Here is a 20,458-nt window from a genome sequence, read left to right on the forward strand (position 1 = left end):
GAGCTCAGTGCGAGTCCGCAATATCGATCTCTGCTGCGCCAGCGGACTCCAAAGCGGAAGAGAGCATCAAATAAGAAACCTAAGCCTCCTGCCAAAAAGAAGTTGGCTGATGAGATGACTGAGGAGGAAATCAGAGCCAAAGTGGATTCTGAGGTGAAGGCACATTTTGGACCGAAACCGCCCCCGCTGCCACAGGAGAAAATACCTCTGAAAATCGTACAACGCTTTCAGCATCGGCTAGAGTGACCCCCCGCGCCAAGGCCACTAGATGACTGTGAACACTCTATTGGCAAGTCATAACATGCAAAGAAACATCAGCAGTCAAGCCTTACAGGTAGTAATAGAAGCATGAAAATTGTTCCCCAGCTCGAAGAACAGGCAATGCAATTAATCCCCCCGCACAAGGTGAGTACTGATAAGGCGGCAACCGATGCTCTTGCTAAAGAATTAGGTCTCAGTGTTGAGTAACTCCTAGGCATCGAGGACTGTCCCCATGGCTACAAAATTTGCAAGGGAGTATGTCCCCGGGAACCCTCTGGTCAGGCCTGAGTAGGTCCCGCTTTTATCAACACAAATATGCAAATTGCATGACTGGTACCTGAGAGAAGTAAAGATGGGGCGACAGATGCTCATGGTGAAAGTCCAGCAAGAGAAATATTCCATGCAAATGGGATATGAATTGAGTTTTCATAAATTATTCAGTTATTCAATCAAAACACACTCGACAAAACTATCGTAAGCTGCTATTGTTTGTAAGTGATTTCTTTCTGTAGTTTAAGTCTCTAGCTCAGCTCGTTCATTGCCTGTAATTATCCTTAGTATATTCTTTTGTGTACTATTATGCAGAATGAAGATTATTGGATGCAAAAGAAATGGAGTCTATGACATTGGGTTTATTGACCCAAATACCGTTAATGAAATGATGTTAAGAAACCACACCGAAGACTCAGAGAATAACTTGCTAATGTTTTTGAAGGAACTATATACCAGAACGGAAATACTATTTCCTTACAACTTCAAGTGAGTGTTACTGTCTTGTACTACAAATTCTATTTTACTTACTCGATGTTAAGTTTAGTTGATGAGTTATGCATGCCCACTTATATAAATGTGTGTGCAGTTACCACTAGATCCTGTTAATCATTAGAATTGATGAGGGAACTATTGAAACACTAGACTCACTGTAACGGCCCAAGACCGATGCGCTAGATGTCTTCCGGTTATTCACCGTCGTTGCCATGTCATTCTCTTGCGTGTTGCACTTTGCCATGTCATCATGTGCATTTTCTTCTGCATGTTTTCAAAACTTGCATCCGTCCATAGTTGGCGGCTCCTCCCCGTTCCTTCTATTGTCCGTTCTGAGTCCAACTACACCCGCACGCGCCCACGACACTTTCGAAATATTATTTTATAAGTGGGATAAAAATGTTGTTGGAATCAGTTGAAAGTTGGCGTGCGGTCTTGTTATAGGGTAGGTAGACCGCCTGCCAAATTTCGTCGCATTCGGAGTCCGTTTGATAGCCCAACTGTCAACCATAGCGGCACTGTTGCCGGTTAATTCGTCGGAAGTTTCGATCTCCGAAAAGAGTCGTCGGGCCTCTCTCTCTCTTCTCTCCCGCAGCCCACGACCTCTACACAGCCACTAAACCAGTCCACTAAGCCAGCCTAAACCCCCCTCCGACCAGTGTCGTTGGATCGTCATCAGAGGATCCGAAACCCCTCAAAACTCCCCTAACCCTAGCATCCCAACCTATAAAAGGACGGCCTAGCCCTCCTATTTTGGAAACCCTAGCCTTCCTCATTTTCCGCGCCAGGCAAACCCACTGCCACCACTTGTCTCCTCCTCCAGCCTCCCACCATCGCACCGGCTGCCAGGCCCATGCAAGGCCCGCCCAGCCCTGAACTGCGTTGCCGCTCGCCCGAGCTGCCCGAGCAGTCGCCCACTCCCACAGCGAGCCGCAGCGCCCGAGCGCCCCACTCTCTCCTCGCGCCGGCGCCCGACCCCGCCGTCTCCGTGCCAAGCCCCACCGCCCGCACGAGTCCTCGCCGCGCCACGGGCGCCCGCTCGCCGCCTTAACCCGACCCCGTCAGCCTCACCCTCCTCCTCTCTGCCCGTAGACCTCCCTCGTCCATGGAGCACCGCCGGCCCGCCGCCCGTGGTCGTCGCCGCCACCGGGAACATGACTGTCCTGGCCGGATCCGACTGCCCTGACCTCCTCCTCGTCAGATCTGGCAGATCCTGGCCCTCCTCGTCGCATCTGAATCGCCACTGCCTCGCCCTGCACCGTCGGGCCGCCGCCTCGGTCTCCCCTACCAGCGACCTGCCCCGAACCGGCCCTGAATCACCGGACAGGACGGTTCAGGCGAACTGGCCCCGGTCCACCCGGTCCACGCCGACCGCCCCGTGAACCGCCATCTAAACCACCCGGCTCCGTCCCACGGGCCCTCTGGTGAGCTCACCCCCGCTAAGTCTCGCCCGTGCACAGATTTGTTAAATTGCGCTCGCTCTATTTCCCGAAAACGACCAAGTCCCTGATTCCTATCATCATGTGTGCATGTTTGCGATGCCATAACTTTTTGCATGTTTTTCCGATTGGAGTGTATATTATGTCAAAATGTTGTACTCTCTGTGCTCTATATGATGGTGGTTGTTGCATTCATGATAGGGTTCATATCATGTCATAATCTTCGTTGCAAAAGTGCATGTTGTTGTTAACTGCTAAAAGTTATAATTTGCCCTTTTGTTATTTTCATGTGATTTAATGCATACATCATACTAGCATCTTGTCAACATATGTTTGATGCATGTTTATGTCCTCTTGCTTGAAGTATTTATTTCATGCCATGATATGTCCTGATGTGAGTACCATGAGCTTGCTAAGTGGCCTACTCACTATTTGTTGTTTTTAGAGACTCGGTAAATTCTGTGGTCTAAAACAGTTATATTATGATGCCATGTTTGCTTGATGCTACCATCCAATCTATGCATATTTTGGAGATGTTCGGTAATCTTGTTTTGAAGACCATGTTATGCTCCATCCATCCATTCCCTTGTTTGCATTTATAGCCTAATATAGCTTGTTCTTTTAATGCTCTCAAATTGCTTAAACTGTAATTGTCAGTCTGTTAATAGCATGTTCCATTTTGTAAAGTTAATTGTAATTAATCTATGCATCTTATAAATTGTGCCCTTGGTTTAATTGGAAGTATGGCATGCCTACTACATGCTGATGACTGATAAGTCCATTTTGCATCATGCTTTTATATTGATATTTATTGCATTATGGGCTGTTATTACATGAAATATCACAATACTTATGCCTATTCTCTCTTATTTTACAAGGTTTACATGAAGAGGGAGAATGCCGGCATTTGGGATTCTGGGCTGGAAAAGGAGCAAATATTAGAGACCTATTCTACACAACTCCAAAAGTCCTGAAACTCCATGAAAGTCATTTTTGGAATTAATAAAAAATACTTGCAAAAGAATCAGCGTCAGGGGGCCCACACCCTGTCCACGAGGGTGGGGGGCACCCCCCTGCCTCGTGGGCCACCTGACAGCCCTCCGGTGGCCATCTTCTGCTATATGAAGTCTTTTACTTTGGAAAAAATCATAAGCAAGCTTACAGGACGAGACTCTGCCGCCACGAGGCAGAACCTTGGCGGAACCAATCTAGGGCTCCAGCGGAGCTGTTCTACCAGGGAAACTTCCCTCCGGGAGGGGGAAATCATCACCATCGTCATCACCAACGATCCTCTCATCGGGAGGGAGTCAATCTCCATCAAAATCTTCACCAGCACCATCTCCTCTCAAACCCTAGTTCATCTCTTGTATCCAATCTTTGTACCAAAACCTCAGATTGGTACCTGTGGGTTGCTAGTAGGGTTGATTACTCCTTGTAGTTGATGCTAGTTGGTTTATTTGGTGGAAGATCATATGTTCAGATCCTTAATTCATATTAATACCCCTTTGATTATATGAACTTGAATATGATTTGTGAGTAGTTACGTTTGTTCTTGAGGACATGGGAGAAGTCTTGCTATAAGTAGTCATGTGAATTTGGTATTCGTTTGATATTTTGATGAGATGTATGTTGTCTCTCCTCTTGTGGTGTTATGTGAACGTTGACTACATGACACTTCACCATTATTTGGGCCTAGAGGAAGGCATTGGGAAGTAATAAGTAGATGATGGTTTGCTAGAGTGACAGAATCTTAAACCCTAGTTTATGTGTTGCTTCGTAAGGGGCTGATTTGGATCCACATGTTTCATGCTATGGTTAGGTTTACCTTAATACTTCTTTTGTAGTTGTGGATGCTTGCAATAGGGGTTAATCATAAGTGGGATGCTTGTCCAATAAAGGGCAGTACCCAAGCACCAGTCCACCCACATACCAAATTATCAAAGTAATGAACGTGAATCATATGAGCGTGATGAAAACTAGCTTCACGATAATTCCCATGTGTCCTCGGGAGCGCTTTTCTCATATAAGAACTTGTAGAGGCTTGTCCTTTGCTACAAAAAGGATTGGGACATCTTGCTGCACCTTATTTACTTTCATTGCTTGTTACCCGTTACAAATTATCTTATCACAAAACTATCTGTTACCTACAATTTCAGTGCTTGCAGAGAATACCTTACTGAAAACCGCTTGTCATTTCCTTCTGCTCCTCGTTGGGTTCGACACTCTTACTTATCGAAAGGACTATGATAGATACCCTACACTTGTGGGTCATCAAGACTCTTTTCTGGCGCTGTTGCCGGGGAGTGAATCGCCTTTGGTAAGTGGAACTTGGTAAGGAAACATTTATATAGTGTGCTGAAATTTACTGTCACTTGTTACTATGGAAACTAATCCTTTAAGGAGCTTGTTCGAGGTATCTTCACCCCGACCAGTAGAGCAAAGAGTTGCTCCTCAACCTACTGAACCTACTGAAAATGTTTACTTTGAAATTCCTTCGGGTATGGTAGAGAAACTACTAGCTAATCCTTTTACAGGAGATGGAACATTACATCCCGACTTGCACCTAATCTATGTAGATGAAGTTTGTGGATTATTTAAGCTTGCAGGTATGCCTGAGGATGTTATTAAGAAGAAGGTTTTCCCTTTATCTTTGAAGGGAGATGCATTGAGTTGGTATAGGCTATGTGATGATATGGGATCCTGGGACTATAGACAATTGAAATTGGAATTTCACCAGAAGTTTTATCCTATGCATCTTGTTCATTATGATCGTAATTATATATATATAATTTTTGGCCTCACGAAGGATAAAGCATCACTCAAGCTTGGGGGAGGCTTATGTCAATGTTATATTCATGCCCCAATCATGAGCTCTCAAGAGAAATGATTATTCAAAAAATTTATGCTCGGCTTTCTCTCAACAATCGCACCATGCTCGATACTTCTTGTGTTGGGTCTTTTATGATGAAGACTATTGAATTCAAGTGGGATTTATTGAAAATAATTAAACGCAACTCTGAAGATTGGGATTCCGACGATGGTAAGGACTCAGGTATGACACCTATGTTTGATTGTGTTAAATCTTGTCTGGATACCAATGTCTTCCGTGAGTTCAGCACTAAATATGGACTTGACTCTGAGATAGTAGCTTCTTTCTGTGAATCATTTGCTACTCATGTTGATCTCCCTAAGGAGAAGTGGTTTAAATATTATCCTCCCACTGAAGTAAAAGTAGTTGCACCTATTACAATTGAAGAAAAGACTATCACTTATAATGATCCTATTGTTCCTTCCACTTATACTGAGAAACCACATTTCCCTGTTAGGATAAAGGATCATGCTAAAGCTTCAACTGTGGTTCATAAGAGTAATACTAGAACATACACACCACCTGAGCAAATTAAAGTTGAACCTAGTATTGCTATGGTTAAAGATCTCTTGGCTGATAATATTGATGGGCATGTTATTTATTTCTGTGATGAAGCTGCTAGAATTGCTAGACCCGATGCTAAGAAACATAGACCTGTAGTAGGCATGCCTGTTATTTCTATTAAAATAGGAGATCATTGTTATCATGGCTTATGTGATATGGGTGCTAGTGCCAGTGCAATACCTTATTCCTTATATGAAGAAATTATGCATGATATTGCACCTGCTGAGGTAGAAGAAATTGATGTTACAATTAAGCTTGCCAATAGATATACTATTTCACCAATTGGGATTGTTAGAGATGTTGAATTCTTGTGTGGGAAAGTTAAATATCCTGCCGATTTTCTTGTTCTTGGTTCCCGACAAGATGACTTTTGTCCCATCATATTTGGTAGACCCTTCTTGAATACTGTTAATGCTAAGATTGATTGCAAAAAATATGTTGTTACTGTTGGTTTAGGGGATATGTCTCATGAGTTTAATTTTGCTAAGTTTCGTAGACAACCCCATGATAAAGAATTGCCTAGTAAGGATAAAATTATTGGTCTTGCTTCTATTGCCGTGCCTCCTACTGATCCCTTAGAACAATATTTTCTAGACCATGAAAATGATATGTTTATGAATGAAAGAAGGGAGATAGATGAAGTATTCTTTAAACAGGGTCCTATTTTGAAACACAACTTACCTGTTGAAATCCTAGGGGATCCTCCACCACCCAAGGGTGATCCCGTGTTTGAGCTTAAACCATTACATGATACTCTTAAATATGCTTATCTCGATGAAAAGAAGATATATCCTGTTATTATTAGAGCTAACCTTTCAGAGCAGGAAGAGGAAAGATTATTGAAACCTCTGAAGAAGCATCGTGCTGCTATTGGATATACTCTTGATGATCTTAAGGGCATTAGTCCCACTCTATGCCAACACAAAATAAAATTGGAAGAAGACGCGAAACCAGTTATTGATCACCAACGACGGTTAAATCCTAAGATGAAGGAAGTGGTAAGAAAGGAAATACTAAAGCTCCTAGAGGTAGGTATAATTTATCCCGTTGTTGATAGCCAATAGGTAAGTCATGTTCATTGTGTCCCTAAGAAGGGAGGTATTACTGTCGTTCCTAATGATAAAGATGAATTGATTCCGCAAAGAATTATTACAGGTTATAGGATGGTATTGATTTCCGCAAATTAAATAAAGCTACTAAAAAATATCATTAACATTTACCTTTTATTGATCAAATGCTAGAAATACTATCCGAACATACACATTTTTGCTTTCTAGATGGTTACTCTGGTTTCTCTCAAATACCTGTGTCAGCGGAGGATCAACAAAAGACCACTTATACTTGCCCTTTCGGTAATTTTGCTTATAGGCTTATGCATTTTGGTTTATGTAATGCACCTGCTACCTTTGAAAGATGCATGATGGCTATATTCTCTGACTTTTGTGAAAAGATTTATGAGGTATTCATGGATGATGTCTCCGTTTATGGATCCTATTTTGATGATTGCTTGGGCAACCTTGAACGAGTTTTGCAGAGATGCGAAGATACTAGTCTTGTTTTGAATTGGGAGAAGTGCCACTTTATGGTTAATGAAGGCATTGTCTTGGGGCATAAAAGTTTTGAAAGAGGTAATGAAGTTGATAAAGCTAAAGTTGATGTAATTGAAAAGATGTCATGTCCCAAGGACATCAAAGGTATAAGAAGTTTCCTTGGTCATGCCGGTTTTTTTAGGAGGTTCATTAAGGACTTTTCTAAAATTTCTAGGCCTCTGACTAATCTATTACAAAAGGATATTCCTTTTGTCTTCGGTGATGATTGTGTAGAAGCATTTCAAATACTTAAGAAAGCTTTGATTTCTGCACCTATTGTTCAGCCACCTGATTGGAATTTACCCTTTGAAATTATGTGTGATGCTAGTGATTATGTTGTAGGTGTTGTTCTAGGACAAAGAGTTGATAAGAAATTAAATGTTATTCAATATGCTAGTAAAACTCTAGACACTGCCCAAAGAAATTATGCTACTACTGAAAAGGAATTTTTAGCAGTTTTATTTGCTTGTGATAAGTTCAGACCTTATATTGTTGATTCTAAAGTAACTATTCACACTGATCATGCTGCTATTAAATATCTTATGGAAAATAAAGATGCTAAACCTAGACTTATTAGATGGGTTCTCTTGCTACAAGAATTTGATTTACATACTATTGATAGAAAGGGAGCTAAGAACCCCGTTGCAGACAACTTGTCTTGGTTAGAGAATGTTCTTGCTGACTGTCGTGGGAACGACTCCGACAGTAAGAGAGAGGTAGGATAACGGAGCATGATCTATCGAGATGCATATGGGTGACATGGTGGTTTTAGCGAGTTCGGGCCTCTCACGGTGGAGATAACAACCCTACGTCTCGTGCTCCGGAGAGGCTTTGTTTTATCTGAGTATATATCCGGAGATTACAATGTGTGTGTGTGAGAGAGGAATGTATCCCCATGCCTAAGCTAAGTCCTGGAACTAATGGTGAAAAAGAGAGAGAGATGGAAGAAAAAGCTCCCTGAGTCTAGTGGTGGGGGTGGCTTATATAGAGTGCGCCACGCCCTCACCTCCTATGTTACAAAGTGGAGTATCAATGCCATATTACCTGGCCACTACAAAACCGTTATGCTGACTATTGGTCTTCGCATATCCGAGTGAGTTACCCGGCCGAGTGGAATGAGCTCATCGAGTGGAGTGCCGTGCTCCGAGTGGTTGTTGCCGTCCGAGTGACTTTCAAGTTGCGGTACATCTGGACGGCGATCTGGCCCAGGGGCCCAGTACAAAGTGTACGGTGTCCATGGGTAGGGTCTTTAGGTCAGTCCTGTTACCCTACCCCCAATACATGTCCTCGTCAATGACCCACTACCTATTGATGATAGCTTTCCCATGAACAATTAGCTGTCATAAATGCTTCTCGTACTGCTCCTTGGTATGCTGATTATGCTAATTACATTGTTGCTAAATTCATACCGCCTAGTTTTACATACCAGCAAAAGAAAAAGTTTTTCTATGATTTAAGACATTACTTCTAGGATGACCCACACCTTTATAAAGAAGGAGTAGATGGTGTTATTAGACGTTGTGTACCTGAGCATGAACAGGAACAGATCCTACGCAAGTGTCACTCCGAGGCATATGGAGGACACCACACTGGAGATAGAACTGCGCATAAGGTATTGCAATCTAGTTTTTATTGGCCTACTCTCTTCAAAGATGCCCGTAAGTTTGTCTTGTCTTGTGATGAATGTCAAAGAATTGGTAATATTAGTAGACGTCAAGAAATGCCTATGAACTATTCTCTTGCTATTGAGCCATTTGATGTTTGGGGCTTTGATTATATAGGACCTTTTCCTGCCTCTAATGGGTATACACATATTTTAGTTGTTGTTGATGTTGGGGTCGTTGCAGAAAATAAAAAATTTCTACGCATCACCAAGATCAATCTATGGAGTCATCTAGCAACGAGAGAGAGATGAGTGCATCTACATACCCTTGTAGATCGCGAGCGGAAGCGTTTAAGAGAACGGGGTTGATGGATTCGTACTCGTCGTGATCCAAATCACCGAAGATCCTATCGCCGAACAGACGGCACCTCCGCTTTCAACACACATACGGAGCAGAGACGTCTCCCGCACCTTGATCCAGCAAGGAGGAGGGAGAGGTTGAGGAAGAAAGCTCCAGCAGCAGCACGATAGCGTGGTGGTGATGGAGAGGCAGCACTCCGGCAGGGCTTCGCCAAGCTTCTGCGGAGGAGGAGAGGTGTTGGGGAGGGGAGGGGCTGCGCCTTGGAGGTGTGTCTGCAGCCCTCCCCTCGCCCCTCTATTTATAGGGGGAGGAGGAAGGGGGCCGTCCCCCTCTAGATGAGATCTAGAGGGGGGGCGGCGGCCAAGGGGGGGGGGACTTGCCCCCCAAGCAAGGGGGGCGCCCCCCTTTAGGTTTCCCCCCCCCAACCCTAGGCGCATGGGCCCAAGGGGGGGTGTGCCCAGCCCTCTAAGGGCTGGTTCCCTTCCCTCCACGGCCCATGAGGCCCTCCGGGAGAGGTGTCCCCTCCCGGTGGACCCCCGGAACCCTTCCGGTTGCCCCGGTACAATACCGGTATGCCCCCGAAACTTTCCGGTGATCGTATTACAACTTCCCATATATAAATCTTCACCTCCGGACCATTCCAAACCTCCTCGTGACGTCTGCGATCTCATCCGGGACTCCGAACAACATTCGGTAATCACATACAAGTCTTCCTAATAACCCTAGCGTCACCGAACCTTAAGTGTGTAGACCCTATGGGTTCGGGAATCACGCAGACATGACCGAGACAGCTCTCCGGCCAATAACCAACAGCGGGATCTGGATACCCATGTTGGCTCCCACATGTTCCACGATGATCTCATCGGATGAACCACGATGTCGAGGATTCAAGTCACACTGTCTTGTACTGCAAATTTTGTTTTTTTAGCTAGATGTTAACTAATAAGTGCATAGGATTTAGGGCAGTTGATGAGTGTTATGCACATGCCCGCTTAATTTTTATACATGCAGACGTGTGCGCATGAAGTTTCCACTGGATCTTGTTAATCATTCAAGTTGAAGATGCTGACGTTGAAGTTCTGGACTCGCTATTTAAACCACCCGAGCAGTATGAAATCGTAAAGGGGATACTCGACAAGCAATTTCAATCATTATCGAACTATATGTCGACCTATTTAGTTTGTCATTTCCTGAGATCAACTAATTAATAACTCCTTTATTCATTTTCTTTGCCAGCGGGCAGCGCTTGGAAAAAGTTCAGGAAAGAGGTTCCACGCGAATGGAAAGAAAAGCTGAATTGGCATCGACCCAAGGTATAATTAATTAAGTAGTACTAGCTAGCTACCATCTCTTTAATTGATTCTAGTTTCAATACTTATCATGTTTGATTAATTATTATCTGATTGAACTCTATTCTCATGAAGTGCATGAAGCAGTTGCCGGGGAATGATCTATGTGCATACTACGTTTGTGAAAACATTTGCATGATGGAGTTCGAAAGGAGCAGATCTGATAGACAGCAATAGGTACGTTTGTCTGAGCACTATTCACAATTTTTACATCATTATTGATATATAATATATATATACACAACTAATACATGCATATTTGATCTCCTTCTTTAAAGTTCCGGGACATGCGGGACAAGCTCCTACCATCGGATCGCGTACGAGCAATTCAACAAGAAATAACGTGTATAATATGTAGTATCATAAAATACCAGCAGATGAGAAAGAATTAAATGGAAAACACAAAACTAAAGGAAAAATAATTCATAAACCCAAAACCCCCTAAACATTTAGTATCGGTTGGTGTTACCAACCGGTACTAAAGGTCTCCTAGCCCCCGGCGTGGCCTCATGCCATGTGGTGACCCTTTAGTGGCGGTTCGTGCTGAACCGGGACTAAAGGGGGGCCTTTAGTCCCCACCCGTTAGTGCCGGTTGCAAAACCGGCACTAAAGCTCCTTATGAACCGGTGCTATAGCCTGGTTCTGCACTAGTGATGGGACATCCAGCATCCCATGCATGTGGCATGCACCAAAGTAAAGTGTACAGTACAACTGAGACTCAGCACTGTCATACCACCTCAATAATAATGACCAGTGATCCATCAAATCACATAGACCCGACAGTAAGTTGGATGGATGAATCAACCATGACGCTTCGGCCGCTTCTCCCTTCAACGCATGCGCTAGTGAGAAGTCGCGTCGACTGTGCCCGAGCATGAATGCGGCACCAAATCTCTGGCGCAGAGCTGACCGTTTTGGGTGGGAAGCGTGCATGGGCAATGGAGGGGCCTTTGGTGGGCCAGGGTGGTCAGGAGCGGGTGTCGCAGCTGACCGTTTGAGTAATTTTGTAAACTACGAGATGGAGTACATTTCCCCACATCATCTCCCTCGGTTGATGAGATTTCAAATTTAAGCCCCATAAACTCGAAAGGAGGGAGTAGTTAAAAAATTTGGTCAAACTTTGATAAAAATTATATGACGTGGCGTAAAAACCTGGACAGAGGTAGTAGTACGAGATACGGTGGCACACTGACTTTGGCCGAATAAAATTATTATAAGAGAGCAAAGTGTAACTACAAAGTAATTAAAATTGTATTTCACGAAAATATTTAAAATTGGAGGATGGTGCAGCCCACCTTTTTGATATTTTGACTTTGTGTGGTCCAGCTATTATTCACTTCGGAGGGTTGTGTACCACACATGAACGATAGTAAGTGCGACCGGGAGGCGTGCAGCGTTAATTGCGAGTTGACTCCTTCGAGCATTAAATTTTCTTCACATACTAGCATTGCCCTAGTATTTTTCTTCACTACATTATAAAGAGTTTTGTTTCGTGCACAATTTAAAACGATTTTTATGGAGAGAAAAATAAAACCACTCCAACTATATACGCTGCAGCCTCGACGCTTGTTTTCTAGGGTTTGCTCTCTTCACACTCTCTCTCCACTATATATATAACGCTGGAGCCTCAGTGCTTGTAGTTTTTCTCTTTGCACTCTCTCACCCTCTCCAGATCTAAACAAGACCGTGTTGGCCTCTCGCTCTCTCTCTCTCTCCCCTAACTTCTGGTCAAAGAGCCGGCAAGATCCCGTCCGGCGGACAAGGGAAGGAGGCTTAACGTTGTTGTAGTCGATGAGGGAGGGAGTCCACTACCAGCGGCAATGTTCTCTTTCACCCAGCGGCGGCGCGGTAGGCCCTCCGACCCATTCTTCCTCACTGTCATACATAGTATCGGCAGATCAGCCTCCGGTCATCCACTGAGCCACACCCCAAGAACCTTAAGGTATAAGTTACTTAATCCACATGCATTGCTCTAACTGCTTGTTTTTTTTTGCTTCTGTACTCGAATCTAGGTGTTGCATCAAATAGGAAAGTAGTGGGGAAAGTTGTATATCATGAATCTAGGACGTGGTTCAAAGAGGAAAGGAAGGGGGAAAGTAGTACATTTGAACGGTATATCAAAAGAAGTGTACCTATGAAATTAAATCGAACGAACAAATTTTGTATAAAATGGATATTTTATTTCCTTGTTGTCATAGCAAGGCAGTTTCCCCCGACCTCTCTCCCTCGAATCGCTCCCCCAACCTCTCTCCCCTGAGGCGGCGGCGCGGCGCCGCCCCCGAGGAGTCCCCGTCCATACAACCCTCAGCCCTCCCCCTCCATCGCCTCCCACTACCACCACCGTCGTTGAGGAGGCTGCGGGGTGAAGCCCCTGTGGTGCGGCGGCGGCGGTGCAGTCCTTGGCCGGTGGTAACGCGTGGGGCCGGGAAGCGGCGTCCATCTCCCTCCTCCTCCAATGGCAGTGCGCAGCGGGTTGGCGGTGGCCAGAAGATCTAGGCCAGAGGGGTTTAGATCGAGATCCACTGCGGATGCGCCTCATCTCGACAACGGCAAGAGGAGATCCCCCTGGGTAATCTTCACGGCACGAGGACGTCCGAGTCTCTTGGCTCGGGCATGGTGGCGGTGGCAGCCTTATCCACCAAAGGCGGTTGGCCAGGCTAGTAGTGACGGATCTTGGATGCCACTATTAGCACCGGCGGCGAGTTGTTGATACATAGTCGCCGGTGAAAACCGAGGCGACTCCTGTCATGGTGGGCGATGGCGGCGTCTATGTCGTTATCTTGATGAAGGCATCGTCAAGCAACTATGGCCAACTTGCTCGTGCCGCTCCGGGAGAAATCCTAAGATCACCGGATCGGACGATGGTGGCGCTATGGTGTCGTGATCCCTCTTGGGGGCATCGTTTGTGGAGCGGCGCTAGATGGAAGAGGCGTGAGGTGGTGTGGTGTGCCTTCTCCCGCGTCGACGACGGCGGGTCTCGGCGGCATGGAGCAGCGGGGTCTCGGGGCTGGACGTGGCGTGATGGCCTTGCGCAGGACGGTGACGCTGTCCGGTGCCATGGTGGCATCGACAGCTGACCTGGCAAGGTCTTTGCGTCAGTACCTGTTCTGAAGATGGTTAGGTGGATGACGGCGGCGGTAGCCTCGGTGAGTGCACCGGACCGGTGTGTGACCCATTCCCAGCATGTGGCTGGGATGAGGCATCTGGCATTAGATGTTAGGTTTTGGTGCAATGCATGTTTGGTATTAGGCTCGGACATTCGGCACCCCTGCATCAAGGGGATAGGAGTAGCGACAGGTATCGCCTAGATAGTGGCTTCAGGCTTACTAATGTAATGCTTTGTAAGGTCTCTCAGAATAATTAATAAAACGGCTACATGCATCGCCCAGATGCAGTGGCCGGGGGCAATCCTCCTTTTCTAAAAATAAAAAATAAAAAAATAGCAAGGCAGTTCATTCGAATACAAATGTACACAACTGAAAACATGATTTTTCCTTATTCAAACTAACTTCAATACCAGATTCATAGATTGGCCGGTTTTTTAATGGGAAATGGTTGATGGTCACATACATGTGAAACTAATAATACTAGATATAGTGCACTTGAAAATCTTAAGCAATATACTTATATTGGCTGTCCTTAGAAACATCTGGATTCTGAATAATGTAATTTAATTAGACTCTATGGTGAGAAGGCACTTGAAAAGAAACATTTGGATCTGGAATGATGTAATTTAACGGTGTGGTAAGAAGTCTGGTTTTGTTAGAAAAGGAGGTTGAAACATTTGCCCTATTCATCATTGTGATACAAACAACCATTTTTTATTAAAGTTGATGCATGACAGCGAGGTCAAAGTCATCAACAAACAGAGTATGTAACATGGACAACTATGGCAGAACTATTACATGATATGAATTTAAGAGCCAGACTTCTTTCGCAACATTTTTAAGAAGGGAAACACGCCCTCAAGCCATCGTCGTGTCCGTCTGAACCATAACATGGTTGAGAAGTCTGACGGGCGTAGGTTCCATTTGATATCTGCATCAGTTCATTTGATCGTCCTTGGGTCGAAGTCGAATGTGATAGCCCTGCGGGAACATAACATCCGAGCTTCGGAATTCGTCAGTTCCTTTCATTTCTTCCCATCTGCTCAGGAAGTTAAAATTACAGATTGGATATCAACAAGCAGTGTGCATGGTGCAATGAAAGCAACAATCTTTCAGGTGCGAAAAGCACACACCTATACTCCGTCACCAAAATATGGAGGGTAAGTGTTACAAACAGCTTGACAAAATCTCCCGCAGGACAAACCCTGATTCCTGCCCCAAATGGCAAGAAATTCTTCAGCATTGCACTGCGCTTTGACTCATCCTGTGTTTTCAGATTTGTCAAATTTTTTTATACACACAATACTATATTAGTTCCAACAGAATCTTTCAGGTAGAAAAATGGGAATATAAATTGAAAGAATACAGCCATTTCAATGTCCTCACTAACCATCCACCTCCATGGGTTAAATTTGAGTGGATCTTCGAACAATTCTTCGTTCAAATGAACTGCCATGGGGTTGACTATGACCTGCCATCCGGCTGGAATTGTATAGCCTGCAGGAAGAACGAATCAACAGTTCAACACATTGCTAATTGCTATATAACTCTACTGCTTTGTTAGCTAACCAAACAGATTACTATAATTACAATAATGTTTCTGAGTGTTCACCGTTGACTTGTACATCTGTAAGAGTTTTCCTAAATACTCCAACTACGGCATTGCTTATTCGAATAATCTCATTGGTCACCTTCAGTCGAAAAGGAAAATCTTGTCAGAATAGAAACCTGTACCAGTGAAGACTCCAGTTGTCATGCGTGCAGACTTAAACCTGAACTGAGGGAGTAGAGTACTACTGATGAATCCAGTTGTAATCAATGATTTTGATTTATTTATTTTACCTGATTAGTGAATGTCAATGACTTGTACTCCTCCCAGGTGAGCCCGGAGCACCCACCCTTTCGATCCTTGAGCATAGTTCGGTTCTCCTTCTGTGTAAAGTCCAAGTTTTCAGGATGTTAATTCTTTTGTATGTTTTCAGGATCTCGCTACTTCTGTCGTTGGTCTACAAGCATTAGTATTGATAGTACGAGTACTATATACATACTCTCTCCGTTTCCTAATAATACTCCATCTGTTCTTAAATATAAGTCTTTTTTAGAGATTTCAATATGAACTACATACGAATTAAAACAAGTGAATCTACACTTTAAAATATGTCTATATACATCTGTATGTAGTTCATAATGAAATCTCTAAAAAGACTTATATTTAGGAACGAAGGGAGTATAAGACTTGTAGCTATTTTAAGATATTGACTAGATACATATTAAAATGAGTGAACATACATACTAAAATGTGTCTACATACATAGAATCAAAAAATATATATTAAGGAACGGAGGGAGAACCTCCAGGGACCGGAGAACGTCTGGGTTGTCATGGAGTGACTTGAATGCTACAGCGATTGTTCCTGATAGCGTGAAGACGCTGGAGAACAACAACACCGAGACCATATCAATAGCAAAATCCTCACTTATTAATGGCTCTTCACCCTGCAGTTCCTCGACAATTACGTCAAGGAGGTCGCCATGTTTCTTCCCTGGTGTACCTAACCTCTCTGCCAACGTATCCCGCACTGTCTTCTGCACATTTTTCCTGGCCTGCATGCGCAAGCATATCAGCTCTTAAACTTTTTTTTCTTTTCGATACGGATATTAGCTCTTAACTGAAGGCTACTAGTTGGGTCATTTTATACATGCCCCTGCATTATGGGAGCATTTTCAATTTTAGTACACGTTTCTCGGTGAAAAACTCAAAATATATGAAGCCTGATTTTCATAACGAAGGGACACAGTGGTGTATATGACAGGCAAACTTCTATACTTGAGCTCTCTATTTTTGCGAATGAGAATGATATACGCCGGTTCTTGATCATGCAAACAAACAACAAGTTAATTTGTATACCTGCATGCATAGATAAAATGTTGTCCCAGGGAAATATATCGGGAAGGAGATAAACCCTGAGAAAAGCGCATCGAACTTGTTCCTCAGTTTTCCCGACTTGGTGGAAGAATCGAAACCAAGGCACTTCCTCGTCACCAGCTCAAAGAGAATCTGCAGACACAGCAGATATATATAGCATTTGTATACCGTCACCACACCATGCAGGAAACAGCAGCGAGTAGGAGAATGGCATCGAAACCAAGCACAAGACGCTTACGTTGGGCGCATCACCGCGCACGTCCACACTCGGCTTGGTCGCCCACGCGGCAAGGCGCTCCCTCACGGCGCCCTCCATCTCTGGGAGGAGCACCTCTTTGAGATTCTGGAGGCCGAACAGCGTGAAGGCACATCTACGGACGAACTTGTGGATTGTGCCATGGGCGGCTTCAATGCTCTTCTCACCGAATATTTTGGTCACTGCCCAGGGGTACCCCATACTGAACAAGGTCTCCTCGTGCTGAAACACAAACCGATTGACCTGGCGGAGCCAGCGTATGAGCGTTGGGTTCAGCTGAACCCAACGACTTTGCCTGGCTAGGGGTATAGTACATGTATAGTATGTGCATGAACCCAATACAAAATCAGGGCTGAACCCATCAACTTGGAATGAAACGCTCGGTGAGAAGCCCAAAAGCCCACAATGTAAATTCTCAGTCCCAGCCTGACAGGCCTGTTCGTTCGTGGCTTCATGTCGCTGTTCTATTTCTGTATGGGCAGCCACCGGCCGCACGACCTTTTGCGTTTTTTTTTCGCTTCCTCCAATCTCAGATCTATTCTCTCGTTTGCCTCGATACTCCAGCAACAAAGATGAGCCGACAAGGACAGGTCGGCAGCAGGAAGGCTCCCTAGACCAAATTTGAGGTTGCCGTTCATCACATCTCCTCTCTATTGTATATATCATGGTTGGTAGCCCATAGTTTTCCAGTTACTTATTCGGTGATTCCATGTACTTTTATTGATCTAGGCTGTCAAATTTTATTTCCTCAAAAAAAATCATCATCAGATTTAGATAATGATGTTAGCACTTTAAGATCAACCATTAGACGTTGTCAAAGTGCATCAAAATTCTCCATGGGTAGTCTTCTGAAGCCTTTCCATTTAAAGATAAAATAATTTGAGTGAATTGCCTTATGATTCGGCGATCAGAAGATAATTTAGAAGTACACAAGAAGTCGAGGAAGTAAGATGAGATTAGGTGCACATATTTAACAAAGTGACCTTAGAGCAACTCTAGCAGACCCCGCATCCTGCCGACACGCATAACTCGTTTGCAGTTCGCGCAAAATCATTTTTGTGGGCCGGCGCGGGCTGGCACAGATGCAGACCCCGTATAATGGACCCGTAAAAAGCATATTCGCGGAATATACTTTTTTACGGGTCGGCTTCTGCGGGTTCTGCTCTGGCGCAGCTCGTCCCGGCCCGTAAAACTTAGATTGATCTAGCATAATGCTTTTATTTGCTTTCGCAACAACATTAGATACAAAATGTATCACCAAATCTTGGCTAGAATAGCAAAACCAAAGAAAACAAGGACCACAAGTATGCATTTCAGAAGATTTCCAACTTCCATAACTGCTCCCACTAGTTGAAGCAATATCTTCTCCATGCACTCATTGTTGATCTATGGATTCTTGATCTTGCTTTGTTCATTCTTGATGCTTTCTTCATTCTTCATCTTTGGTTTCAAAGAAGTAGACGTTGCTTCCCCTCTAGTTGCACATGCAGCCGCATCATTGCCTTCGATTGTACCAAAGACCACTCCATCGTCTGGGGGCAGCAACCGGCGGCCGGAAAAAGCCAAATCCGGCGGCCCGCGATGAAGCGCCACAGATATGCAAATCCGGCGGCCCGCCGACGCAGGGGGAAAGGGAAGGGAGGCCTCGTGTGTCCGGCGGCGGCGCAAGGGGGGAGGAGGGGTGGTTGGTGGGAGAAAGCGTGGGATGAAATGTCCCCCCACCAACCGCTTCCGCTTATATGCAGGGCACCGCAGCCGCGCAGGGGGGGGAGGGGGGAGGACCTATGTTTTCCCGGGTTGGCATCGGGATTTTGCCGCGCCCCCTAATTTTTTTTTGCGGGCCGGGGCGGGATGCGGGGTCTGATCGGACTGCTTTTTCGGCCCCGACCCGCATTTTGGCGGTTATTTTACGGGTCGGGGCGGGATGCGGGGTCTGCTAGAGTTGCTCTTACATGCCACCACTTAATTATGTCTATCCACACATGGATATTGTAGGTATGAACAGAGATTTAATCTAGGATAGTTTAACGAAGGTAATTCCCAATTATTTTACAAAGGGGACTTCATCATGACTTTATATTGCCTACTATTTATGTTTTCTTATGAGTTAAAGATGTTGCCTAATGAGTATGTAGAAATTTTGAATTATATTACTGCACAAATCAGAGGTAATATATTCAGTTTTGTTGATCGATGAGTTTACCGATGTGTCTGGCAAAGAGCAAATGACAATTCTTTCGAAATACTTTAGCAATCTAGGATTTATCATACTCTTAAAATATTATTCAATAATATTTGATTAAGCATAAAACAAGTCAGAGGACAATACTATGATGGGGCAAGCAACATGTGTGGCCGAGGACAATAGTGTGATGGGGAAAGCAACATGCATGGTGTGTTCAATTGAAAGCAAATATTTTGCAATATTATTCACTTTATTATGTGCATTAGTTTGCTCAACAACTCTCCCTTTCATTCAATGTCATCCAACTGGTATGTCTCACACTCCTTCAGTTTTTAATGCAATACAATATGTGATAAGTGATGTCATATTTCTATTATGTATGTTGTGTTTTAGTGCCAAACACTTCTTGTAAGATGGTATAGATTTGAAGTTATAATTAATTTATCGGTACAAATCCTTATAACAAGTCAATGACTGAACCCAATGGCAAAATTTTCTGGCTCCGCCCCTGGACCTCCGCGTCGGTGGAAATAACCGCAGGCTGCCCAAGCAAGCTTGTCTTGAATACCGGGCTGTACCTGCGCAAACAGTAACCAGAGGTGTTTTCTCACACGCTGAGCACTACTGTTACTGTGTGCTAGAACCAGATCTCGCACGTTTATTTGCAAAAGATAAAATGACAAAAAATACTCGTACTGTACAACGTCTCCATTCATTCAAGAGGTACCTTTTCATCCTTTGTTTGTAGAAGTCTGGGATGTCCAGGGAAGAGCTTGCCTTGAGGAAGTCCAAGGTCTCACCAATAATAGGGAATCCCATGGAGCCAGGAGGAAGAACACCGTTGCAAACCGGGTTAATCCATTTGTATACCCAGTGTACTAGCCATCCAATCACAAGTGTAACTCCACACAGAGCTACGTATTGAGCAACAGGAATGTCCATCTCCAAGTGCATCTAGTAAGGAAATGAGGGGTGTAGTTAGTTGTGTGCGAATTGTAGAGGTCTTTACATGCTTATATATACTACAACTGTTATGATGATTCTTAGGTGTCTTTTGACTTCTATTTCTTTCAGCTAGCTGGCATCTATATATCCATACCCAACTTGGTTAGCACGGGGCAGATAAATTAAGTGGGGTACATAGAGTAACCACACCATGTGAAAGGTGATCTACTTAATTAACTG

The 20,458-nt window shown here is 44.3% G+C and overlaps 1 protein-coding gene across 1 annotated transcript; it reads right to left on the reverse strand.

Moving 5' to 3' along the window:
* Positions 1 to 14,622: 14,622 nt before the first annotated feature.
* On the reverse strand, positions 14,623 to 20,239 carry LOC123117766 (cytochrome P450 87A3-like). The gene is made up of 10 exons (XM_044538451.1): positions 20,001 to 20,239; positions 19,788 to 19,851; positions 17,071 to 17,331; positions 16,815 to 16,964; positions 16,259 to 16,510; positions 15,750 to 15,839; positions 15,520 to 15,598; positions 15,298 to 15,404; positions 15,041 to 15,171; positions 14,623 to 14,946 (listed from the first exon to the last, which is right to left on the reverse strand). Exons 1-10 carry the CDS (start codon positions 20,225 to 20,227, stop codon positions 14,844 to 14,846), a joined length of 1,464 nt encoding a protein of 487 aa, XP_044394386.1. The 5' UTR covers positions 20,228 to 20,239; the 3' UTR covers positions 14,623 to 14,843.
* Positions 20,240 to 20,458: the final 219 nt, after the last annotated feature.

This window comes from Triticum aestivum, chromosome 5B (assembly GCF_018294505.1).
Source record: "Triticum aestivum cultivar Chinese Spring chromosome 5B, IWGSC CS RefSeq v2.1, whole genome shotgun sequence".
NCBI classification, from domain to species: domain Eukaryota; kingdom Viridiplantae; phylum Streptophyta; class Magnoliopsida; order Poales; family Poaceae; genus Triticum; species Triticum aestivum.